Source organism: Armigeres subalbatus, chromosome 2 (genome assembly GCF_024139115.2).
Source record: "Armigeres subalbatus isolate Guangzhou_Male chromosome 2, GZ_Asu_2, whole genome shotgun sequence".
In the NCBI taxonomy this organism is placed as follows: Eukaryota; Metazoa; Arthropoda; class Insecta; order Diptera; family Culicidae; genus Armigeres; species Armigeres subalbatus.
The window spans coordinates 237,175,600-237,187,896 of NC_085140.1; the positions used below are offsets into that span (position 1 = coordinate 237,175,600).

Genomic DNA, 12,297 nt, shown 5'->3' on the forward strand with positions numbered 1-12,297 from the left:
GCTAGGATTATTGTAGCGTTGTAGTTTTTACATCAGGCCATATTAATAAATATTGCAAATTTATTTGCATCGATATCGAGTAATGCCATGGCGGATGTTTTAGAGACAGACTTGTTCCGTTTGAGGATGTTGGCAACTTGGGTCAGTTGATGCATGGTGGATCGACCGCTGCGATTGTCGAAGAATGTGCGAACTGACAAAGTGACGATCTCTTTCGGCAAACCTTCTCTGCAGGAGTTATCAAGCGATCCGTAAAGCCATTTTTATTGTCATTGAGATCAAAGAAACTTGGATTTTAGAATTTTGGTCACATTTCAGAACGGCTTGATAAAGTCTGGGAGAGCACGGATCTTATTAAAGAAATCACTATTTCTGAAGTCCACCATTCTAGCTTGGATAATTTTTGTCCTGCGATTGCAACGTGTCTTAAGCGCAAGCATCCCAATACGTTGGTATTTCTAACTGGAACTTGGCCTGTTTTTCAACTTACTATTTCATTAGCATTTCCACAGTTATTAATTGAAAGCTTTTCTATGCCCACCAATGCATGAGTATGTATCTTGTGTGGCAAGTACATTGGATACACTATGTCCAGGGTGCCGAGAAAGTTTCCAAGTGTTTGTGGAATATTATATATGACGACTAAAGACTATACATATAACAGAAGTGCCTGAGCTTCTTCCTCTACGTTGGTGAGACGTCCGCAAGAAGAATAGCTCATTTGTGACTCGGAATGATCAAAATTCCTATGCGTTGGTGGGACCCCCCAAATCCTTTAATTGTGGACCAGAATGATTATAATTTTGTGCGGTTGGATGCCCGCATGCATTGAGATAAAAGCATTGTCTGAGTTTTTCCTCTGCGTTGATGGGATGCCCGCAAAAGAATACCGTAGGTAATTGTGAATCATAATGATCAAAGTTTTGCGCTTTGGGACGCCCTCATGCGTTGAGATAGAAAAGGGTTCTTTTTCGTCTGCGTTGGTGGAACACCTGAAAAAACAGTGTGAATTTTGGAACAGAATGATCACGATTCAGCCTGGTGGAACATCCCCATGACATAAGTAAGACTAATTTTTGCTATTATATACTATATATATTAGGGTGGCTCAAAAAACACTTTTTCAAATTTTTTGATGGGCCGCCCTCTTATTCGGTTCTATTCGACGCCCTGATGCTCTGGACAAAATTTCAGCCAAATCGGTTAACGTTTGGGTAGTGCTAAACTCGTTGGAAGTTTATATGGAAAAATGTATGCAGAAACATCCAAAAACAGTGATTTGCAGTTGGACGGCACAATTTACGATCAAGAACCATAATACTCATTCAGTTCTTGTAAAATAAAGTACAGAATATTATGCTGAAAACCGCGAGAAGATTAGAGTTTATTACACAAAGATATTAGCATTTTACTGGAGTGTTGTAGGGGTGAATTTATTTCTTTTCAAAGGTAAAAGAAACGAAATTTGCTCAAACCCCACTGCAGAGAAATGCTAATAACTCAGCCGGGCAAACTCGAATCTTCTCGCGGTTTTCTGCATAACATTCTGTATTAAATTCTCCAAGATCTGGATGAGTATCATAGTTCTTCATCGTAAGTTATGTAGTCCAGCAGCAAATTACTGTTTTTGGATGTTTCTGCATACATTTTTCCATATAAACTTCCAACGAGTTTGGCACCGCCCAAACGTTGACCGATTTGGCTGAAATTTTGTCCAGAGCATCAGGGCATCAAATAGAACCGAATAAGAGGGCGGCCCATCAAAAAAATTTAAAAAAGTTTTTCCCATACTAATTTGAGCCACCCTAATATATATATATATACTATATATAATAGCCCTGTTTGTCTGTCCGGTGACTAGCCAACCAGACGCACCACGCGGGGAAATTCTCACAAAAAATAAAATATTTGACACTTTAATTCTTTTTTACTATCAGATGCAGAAAACAAAACCAGTGACAACCTTAGACAACCAGACACAGCATTTGATGAAAAAAAAAATCACAGACAACAGACGTTGAAAATTTTGATTTTTTTGAATGCAGAAAAGAATCTATCACTCTTAAAAATTGAAAAAAAAAACACTTGCCACGGGCGCTATTGCGTCCACAAATGAACTAGTGTTTTATAAACACATAATCGTCAGTAACGAGTAATTATGTATTCATAATTCAACATCCATTTTTGCGGATTTCTGTCATAGGTAACTTCTGAGGCCAAATATAAGGACTTCCCTGCCTGACGTGGGTGTTAAGTTTCTGCCGAGACGACAGAATATGTAGGGGAAGTGGTTCGATTGTGGGCACCCTTTTGATTGTGGTCCAAAACTTTGGCCCTAGTTGATATTATGTCGACACTTATTCACCAATGGAAAGTCAGACTAACAATCTTACTACTAGCGAAGAAATTAGGTTGATTTTGGCGATTTGAAGAACCATTTTGACAATTTTGTAAATTTGACATTTTTGGACATTTCCGTTTTGTGGATCGGTTGTGGGCACCCTTGAAATTTAAAGAAAAAGATTAACTTATTTATTTTAATGGCCATGAGGCACTAAAAAAACTCAGATTAATTCACCTAGCGTCGATTATGCCTTGCTCGTCCATTAAGGAAGATTATGGAAGATAAAGTGACAATCACTTAAGAAAAGTCCAAAATAGCACTTTAGGTAAACGGGTTTTATATTTTCCATTGATTCACATTAATTGTATTCATTTATATTCACCACAGTAATTTTTCTTTCAATTCCTTGTTTTTTTTTCGTGAAAAAAAACAATACACCCAAAAAATAAATCTGACAATGAATTATTGGCAGTGGTTGATTTTCTACCCGCCGCTGTCACATCCAGGCGCTATAGTATATGCGCAAAATAGCCAGCAAGAGTTATCCGCCAGAAATTTGTATGGCGAAAGTCATCTAACGCGGGTTTTCTCAAAATAAGAAAGTTTTCATGAAAAACTATTTGGTACCGATTATGTAGGAAGATGTCCGCTATCACGCCTACCAAATATTTTTGTGATGAATGTGCTTAATTTTGAGAAATCGAACCTTAGATGCCTTTCGCCATACTGATTTCAGAAAGTTTACTCCTAGTGTGCCGCTGTAAGCACGCTCAAAGCAGGCGATTCATTATTGTATAAAATCTTGGCATATACAATTCTGTAAGCTTTTTATACAAATATTGTATTAAAATAATACAAATCTGTAAGATTTCAATACAACAATTGTATTAAAATCAACCAATATTGTTGCCAAATTATTATACAGTCTCTGCAAGGTTTTCTTTATTATTATAATTTTCTTATTTTAAATTAAGTTCAGCGCCGCGAATTCCCCGTCGAATGAAACTTATTACGCATAAATCGTAATAAAACCAACTTATTTTTGAAGCCCTTTGGAGCTTGAACCATAACAGAGATAACAGACAAACGAGAAGTTAACAATGGTTTCAAAATGAAAACATGTGACAATCTCGTGGAGGCGCTGCCATCGCAAAGTTTATTTGGAAGGCTCACCACCGTGAAGCGTTACGGAGCCGAAATCATGTTTTTCAATACAGTTTTTCATTATTCTCACACACTAATGTTAGTTAAGGGAACCGAAAAACTCGCGGTTTAGTCGAAGTTAGGGAATACAATGCAGAAGGAAAGGTGGGGAATTTAGGGTGCTTAATCAATTACATTGCTGATGTTCATACAGTTGACATCCTTGGCGATGGTTCACATATATAACAGGACGAACATTTTTGGTAGACAGCAACGAGAGGAAGACATACGAACGGGGTTTTAAGGCTGCCTTAAGGTAGCGTCACATTATTATCGAAGTTTCATGTACTTCTGATTTTTTTTCGCAGAAAGTTGGGCAAGCCAACCGCGGTGGAGGTTGGTACTCGGATTCTGATAGCTTTTCCGCAAACGTGACCTTTAAGTGGTCTTGTTGTGTAGGGGTTATCACGCCTATCTAGAGAGTAGGAGGTTGAGGGTTCGAGTCCCTCCAAGACACGTGGATTCTTTTTCGCAAATTTCATATCAATTTGTCCATTTCGAAACATGTGCTGTGCCAAGATATTTAACAAAAAAAATGGTTTTCGTACGGCCGAGTTGCCGAATAATATGCAATTAATTGTAGGCAAGGTCATTTGAAATAAGGCACGGGGTGTTTCAAAATATTTCATCTGCGATTTTCTGATAAAAGTGATTTTTATTGTTTTCTTCTCCAATATTCGGTATAAAAAGTCGATTGATAACTCAGTAATGGACGAATTATAGTAATTAACCCTTAAAATTAGAAATATACACATTTGTAGTTTTCCTGTGTAGAAAACCAAGATTTAAACGGATCTAAAACGAAAAAAAAAACAATTTTTTTCATGTAATTCAAACGTTTCTCAAGTGTTTTTCTTATGTTATTTTTTTTTTTTCGTGAGTTACAATTTTTTTCAGATTTTATAAATTAATAAATACTGTTCCGCTCATAAAAAAACCTACTCTTCCGCTTATTTTTGGTCGCAAATAAAAATACGCGCCGGATAGTCGCCTAAGAAAAACATATTTCCAGAAAAAAAGCTACTTCGATATTAAAAAAAAATTCCGCCACGTGGTGCACTCCGGCGGTGAATGCTTGGATAGCACGTACTATTTGTACTGCGGAGAAATTTTTTATATCTATGAGAGCTTTGGAAAATGATTACAAAAGTTGCCATTTTGTTGCAAGGCACAATAAATGACTTGCTCACTGAAGTGCGCCGTATTTTATAAGATTTACAACATTTTCTTTTTTAAACATATGATAAAGCGCGTAACTCATGCGTATGTGCCACACGCTTTTTTCTGACCTCTCACTGAGTATTGTACGTAACACCTTCCAGTCGTAAAATTCGAAAGCTAAATTTAGTCCTGGAACTGAGTACGTAAGCCGAAGGTAACCTTATCCATAGTAGAAATGCTTCACAGAAAATGTCTTAATCGGCCGCTCCAAGCATTTGCAAGATAAACATTTTTTCAACACCTTCAAAAACAACCCATCGAGCACTACCACAGCACAATCAAAATAAAACTTATCTCTGTTTTTACACGCTACCATGTACATCGTCTTAGCAGAGCTGGAAACGATCACAGAGAAATGTGTAGTGAATGTGAATGAATTGTTATGGATAGAAAAAGAATAGGAGGATATGTAAGAGATATTGTGATTGGATGTGCTGAGGAAATTGTTTACCTTGGAATGCTTGTGAAGTGGGACAATGATCCCTAGTAATATCGTTGTACCGTCAACTGGGGGGAAGATGATCATTGAGGTGAAGATGATCATTTGATGTGTCAGTCAAAAGTGCCAATTTTTTTTTATGAAACGGTGGTCAACAATATTCTCCATTCAAGTAATGTTACCGCTAGGTAGAAATCCGAGGTTTTCGATTATAATCATGAAAATGTATTTTTTGGAAGAAAGAGAGAGATAGTCATAAATAGCGCTATTTTCGTTTCAAATATTGACTTCTTAGACTTCTTTACGTAGTAAATTCAACATTCATACAAATAACCTAGTGTATTTTGACTACTAGGTCATAATGGTTTTAGTAGAGCTGTCTTGATCAACTTCACCCCAAACCAGATTATTCAAAAAATGTGTGATAATTTAATTTATTTTAATAAATGCGAACGCATTTCAGAAAACTAAAGTTGTTGATTATTGCAACGTATAGCAGTACATGTTTTGAAAATATTTGTTTCGATTTAAAATTTAAACACACATTGTTATTGCATGTTTTGTCTTAAAAATGATCATCTTCCCCCCAGTTGACGGTACTTATTAAGGTTTCATAGCACACATGAATAGTAAATCGCTACCTTCAAAAACATTATAAAGCCATAAATATTACTTGGGATGTTTCCTTTAAAGTTGAAGGACGTATTGCTGCTGCAAAAATGGTCTTTTGAGACGTAAGAAACCAGTTTACTGTCCATAAAATCTTGTATAACCCCCGCAGATATGGACCGAAACAAATATGAGACAGTCGTGGGTGTTGCAGCAACTTCGTAACATACATACAGAAATGAAATTCGTTTTAGCTCATTCGGTAGCCATTTCGGAAATGAAGAAATGAAATTATAAGAAGCTTTTGTGGTTTTCAAGCAAAATGTGATGTGTACCACAGAAACTATGAGTGTACCAAGAAGAAAATATTATGAATCTTTCAAAATATGGCAGACTGACAATGGACTGGCTATCTAGTACGAATGTTGGAAGAAGATGAAGACTGGAAATAGTTAATAATTGCTGGAACAAGATTGTGATTCATGCATAAATAAAAAATACGCAAAAAATGCTTCTAAAACGCGTAAAATACAAAAATTAATGATTTTTCAACGTTTTTGATCCGTTTCAAAATTGGCTTTCTATGAATAAATGTTACAAAAATGCATATTTCTAATTTTGAGTGTAAACTACTATGATTCATCCATTGCTGGGTTATCAATTGACTTTTTGTACCGAATATTGGGGAAGAAAACAATAAACATCACTTTTTTCAATAAATCGCCGATGAAATATTTCAAAACACCCCGTGCCTTATTTCAAATGGCCTTGCCTAACTTTCTGTGAAAAAAAATCAGAGGTACATGAAACTACGAAAACGATAATAGAGTAGAGTGGGGCAAGAGTGCGCGTGGGTAAGAGTACGTTTTCGATTTTTTGAAGTAATTAAAAAAGATAAACTAGCAGCACTGCATCAGTTTGACAGGTATTCTGGCCAACTATTATCATGTGTAATTGTAAACGATTTGAATAAACAACAAGGGAGATATGGAGTTAGATAACTTTTTGGTCATTTTGCTAAAAATAATTGGATTTCCGCAACTAGTATTTCACTACCATATATACGTTCAATCAGGTGAACATTATACCATTTGGATAAACTATTGTATAGAGTACTTTATGGTACAGATCACCAATCCAGTTGGTTTTCCAAGAAGTCAAAACCATTACTTGAATAATTTTTGGGACTGTGGGGTAAAAGTACGCAGGAACGGGTGAGGCAAGAGTACGCATATGAATCTTCAAGTTATGATGTCAAACCCGTATCTCCGGCCGAAATAAGACTTCTTCCAAAGCGTAAAGATCCACAACTAAGAAAAAAGGGACAGAATTCGAAATTATCACAAGTTTTTAGGATAAGTTGAAGTAATTCGGTGTTAGAAAGGACTTAGCGAACAAAGCACTGAAGCGAAATAATGAAATTGTATTAGGACTTGTTGTACACCTAAACATAGTACGAAAACACAACTTCATCTAAATGATAATTTCATTTAATCAAAAGAAACATTCATAAATTACGCAACGTTTAGCTGGGAGGGGTTGTGAGATGTGGGACGATCTATATAATTTTTAGAGGATTCATACAAATAGTGTAAGATAGGGGGAGGGGTGATGAAATAGCCAAATTTTACGTTACGTGATTGGTGGACTTTCTTTAAGGAAAATGCCTTTGTATACGCCACACGAAACCTGATATATATTTTTACCTCTGTAGTTTTTTGTATATATAAAAAAACAATGTTTTTTCGAATGAAAGTGCACATTTTTAGGACCCCCTCCCCCTTTAAGAGTTACGTAATCTTTAAACATTCCTTAATATATGCTCATTAAACAACAATTAAATGTTATTAACTCTTATTTGTGTTAACATATACTTAAAGCACATGATTGGATAAATGCGTACTCTTACCCCACCCGATGCGCACTTTTACCCCACCGGTGGGGTAAGAGTGCGTTTTTCACTTGTCTTGCAATAAGGGTTCTACTAAAACGAATCTCAATAATTTCAATATGTTTTCCACTGGGCAACATAAAGGAAGAGTATATGAATCATCGACACTGATTTGATATGCAGAAGCTTGCTTCATAAGGGCCACATGATCGATTGAAAACTAAGTGCGTACTCTTGCCCCACTCTACTCTAATCACTTTTTTTTACACCGGGTAGCTTACACTTCGGGAATTTGGTCCACGGATTTTTCCCCATGCATTTTTACATATGCGATGTTTTCGGGATTAAGGCACAAAACATCAAAATCACGGCCCAATTTAAAATGCACGGGAACAAAATTCGGCGGTAATTTTCTCGGAGATCTGAGGCTACCTTAAAGGTCCCCGTGCATTTTAATTGGTGCCGGGAATTTGACACTACAGGGAAGAAGACGCTATAATCTGTGCTCGAGAATATTCATAAATTTTGAACCATTTAGACATGCTACATTTGGTTGTCTCATTTGAGTAATGTATAGGAAACTAACTAGGTTTTCCGACAGTAAATTAGTTTGGAACACTACCTTTTTTTCGACGGTAGTTAATGTGATAGGTTAAGGAGGAAGTTAAATTTTCAACCAACAACCACGTATTTCTAGTAAGTGTTTGTGCAGCCGCTCAGGGTTGCACTACCACATATATCTATACATCTATCTATAATCTTGTTGCAGACAAAAAGAGACAAACGAAGCACTGCCGATGGTGGTTCGATCGGAAACCTCTTTCCATTGTCCAATTGTGTCATGAGCATTATGAAAATTTCCATAACAAAATACAAAAAGCAATAAAACTGTTTAAATTTTCCATGAACAATAAACGCCTTTGAAGAAGGGGTCATCTATGGTAAAAATGCTCAGTTTTATTGCTTTTTTATATTTTTTTTATGGAAATTTTCATATTTTTTATTTGCTCTTTATTTTTTAGGTGGAATTTCTTTGATTTAAAAAAAAAAGTATTTATTTTGTGGAAAAATTTAATTATTTGTTGCTAATATTGATTTATCTATGGAATTTTTTTTTCAATGAAACATTTTGATTTATTTATAGAAAATTCTTTTTGTATATTGCTATTTTCGCTTTTATAAGTGCCAAATTATTTTTGTTTTGTGGGAAATTCTTAATTGTTTATGGAAATTTTGCATTATTTAAGGGAAATTTTATATTTATTTTTCTATTGTAAATTTCCTAATTTTTTATGGGTAGTTCTTATTTTAGTCGTTTTTGCCCACCAATTTGAAAATCTTAATTTCTCAAAAAATAGTTGTTGAAAAAGTTAAGGTTACAGCTTTTCACAATTCTTTAACAATTGAATGGAAAACCCGATTGGTGAAACGAAGATTACATTACATTACCAACGCTTACTTGTGTCAGTGTCCACTATAAACGTGTATTGAAGTTAACTACTTTTTAAATAATCGTTATCTGCTCATGATAATTTGATTCTATGACAAAAGGTCGAAAGACAATAGGTCGACAGATTAAAGGTCAAAATGACAAAAAGTTCGACAACCCAATCAGTATAACGAATTGGTGTCACATGGTTCATAATGTACAATTACTTAACGTTTCTGTTTCGTGTACGCCACATGCAGTGCGGTATTCTTGGGTTGTTTGTTTCCAAATTCCACACACGTGTTGTATTGCAATGTCATTGAAACATTTATCGCAATTCGAACATTTTTGATATCTTAATGCAACGTTTTGGTGCTTTAGTGTATCTGAATGGAAACAAAGTGCTTTTTAGAAGATGTTGAAGGTGCTACTTAGGAAAATGTCGAAACGAACAAAAGGTCGAAAGGGAAAATGGTTGAAAAGGACAAAAGGTCTAAAGGGACAAAAGGTCGATCAAGACCAAGTTGATAACAATTTGTGTGTATTCTAAAGGAATTTGTGAAATTCATTTAAACTTCAATCCGAAGAAAAGCACTTATCTCATCAATTAAAGTTGAAGAATGAGCAATTTTCAAAGAAGGAGTAATTACTATGAAACATTTCTTTATTAAAGTGTTTTTTACATTTTTATATAGTTCATCATGAAACAATACTATGAATATCTAGATAGTTCTGTTAAAGATAGAAAGGATATAAATTTGAGAAATAAATTAAATTTGTATTATGCGAGATTTATTCTCTTCGTTTCAGTTTCTTTTCTTTTCGACTTTTTGTCTTTTTCGACCTTTTGTCCCTTTCGACCTTTTGTCTCTTTCTACATTTTGTCCCTTTCGTCATTTTGTCACGTTCGACCTTTTTTCATTTTGACCTTTTGTCCCGTTCGACGTTTTGTCCTTTCGACCGTTTGTCCCTTTCAACCTTTTGTACTTTTCGACCTTTTGTACTTTTCGACCAATTGTCCCTTCGACCTTTTGACTTTCGACTTTCGAAGTGACATTTGGCAAACTCAAACATCCTTCTATTAGTTGCACTTAGGGATGATTCAAATATGACGTCCACTACTTTTTGGGATTTCTAGACGCCCTCCCCACCACTGTCACGCTTTCTTGTATACCTAGTACATTTACTGTCACAAAATCTTAGACCCCCTCCCCCCCTAAAACCTGTGACATCATTCTTGAACGACCCCTTACTGAATGAATTTTATTAGATTGTTAAAAAATGTGAAAAATAAAAAAGCAGATTTTTTTGTCAACTGTGTAGGACAATTATATAAGGATGCCTGAAGGAACGAAAATATATTTAGTCGAATTTGTTTTTTTACCTTGTTGGTTCCATAGTACATGAAAGATAATCAACAATAGACACCACGTGCAGAAAGAGGCGGCAAGCTTGGGGTTTAATTTTGGAGCGCAATATTAGTTTGATGAAATGTCACATCAGGTTCGTAAGACGCCATAAATTACACCTAGCGCCACCGAACGACGTACTGCTACAATGCTACAGTCAGCATCCTAACATATACTTTGATTTACACAGCTTTCTGAGTAATATTTGATCTAGCCTGTATGTCTGTGATGTCTGTTATCTGTCATCATTGGTGACTCACCATAGTCAATGTTCTACGATGTCATATCGTTCCACTTTGGACGCAAACCAATTGCAATGATTGATTTGTAATTTAGAACAAGTTTCGGTTCAAAAACCCTTTTAAATATAGTAATTGAATGTAACCAACTGGTTTTTTTTTATCCGATTTGATATGAATAAACCAACAATAATCCCATTTGATATGAATAAACTAACAATGAGGTACACAAATGATATCATTATTACAGTTCGAGGATACACTACTCCAAGCGTGAACCTACTGAACCTCCACAATGTCGCAGATGAAGAGATGAACAGTTTACTATCGCAAAAGCAGAAGCTCCTTCTAGAGCTCAAACATTACGAAAACAACATCAAATTCAACAAAGAAATTCTAGGAAATAATGACTCCCAACTGGTTCAGAGCGTACCCGACAACGTGGGCGTGATTCCGTCAAACACGCGACTACAAATCGGCATATCAACCAGTTATGACAGCAACGATATGAACATCGACATAACCGTATCGACGAACAATGCAACAACTATACGGGCGGTGCTAATCTTCGCCGATCAGCTGTTCAAGGAGGAAACTCTGATAGCTCATCTGACGAAGGATGTATCCAGGATTTTGATTCCGCTGAAAACGCTGAAAGACAATGCACAGGACATTCACATAAAAGCATTCGTGGGGTATCCCACCAGCGTGCAGTTCCACGTGTTTGAGCTAACCCGGCAGTTACCGAAGTTTGCCATGTACACCATCCCGCATAGTTTGACCGGGTCACCAAAAAGTATTGGTAAGTAAAGCGTTTTTTTTTGGGGAGCTCGGTATTGCTCGTTGAAGAATGACAGTCTCATCTTTATCTAATTTCTTTTTCTATATAAGGGATAGTGATGCTTTTATTGAATGGCTGTGGGTAGCTTACCGACTACACAGTAGAATATGAGATGCAGTACTAATACTGAGAGATAGTGGTGGATTTAATCAGAGCATTTAGTCATTTAGCATGCCTCGCATGGTTTCAGATTTTCGGTTCTCGGCGATTTAGCGCATAATTAACACATTTTAAAGTTGTTTTTTTATACTTCACAATCCTCTTTGATCTGATCTTAAACACCTCTACATTCGTTTGCATTATACACAGATACAGTGGAGTTTAGACATGAATCCACTAATGTGTGTTAAAAAAGAAAATTTTGGGCGCATCTGTTCACGAGTAGCGCAGTATGTGCGATTTTGTACGATATCGTTATCTAATTATTTTAGAAACGTTCCTCGGTGAAATAAAATATTGAGCCAGTGAGTCAGCTCTGTCACAGTTTGGGCGTAAAGTCAGACACAAAACCCATAATATTTTCACGGATAAGTAATAATTGAACGGCGCCTTTGAAATGCTCTGAGGCAGGTAGTGTTTAGTGATGCTGTCTATCAGAAGAAAGGAGAAGTAATTAACCTAGATCTTAATATTGAGCAATGTCTCTTATTTTGGTATTCGAGCCTATGACAG

At 35.9% G+C, this 12,297-nt stretch overlaps 1 protein-coding gene across 1 annotated transcript in view; it reads left to right on the forward strand.

Moving 5' to 3' along the window:
• The window catches only part of LOC134211943 (Bardet-Biedl syndrome 2 protein homolog), a 45,386-nt gene that overhangs the window by 17,015 nt on the left and 16,074 nt on the right, over positions 1 to 12,297 (forward strand). The window contains exon 6 of the mRNA XM_062689354.1: positions 11,035 to 11,586. Coding sequence (XP_062545338.1) covers positions 11,035 to 11,586 — 552 coding nt within the window. The remainder of the gene's footprint in view (positions 1 to 11,034; positions 11,587 to 12,297) is intronic.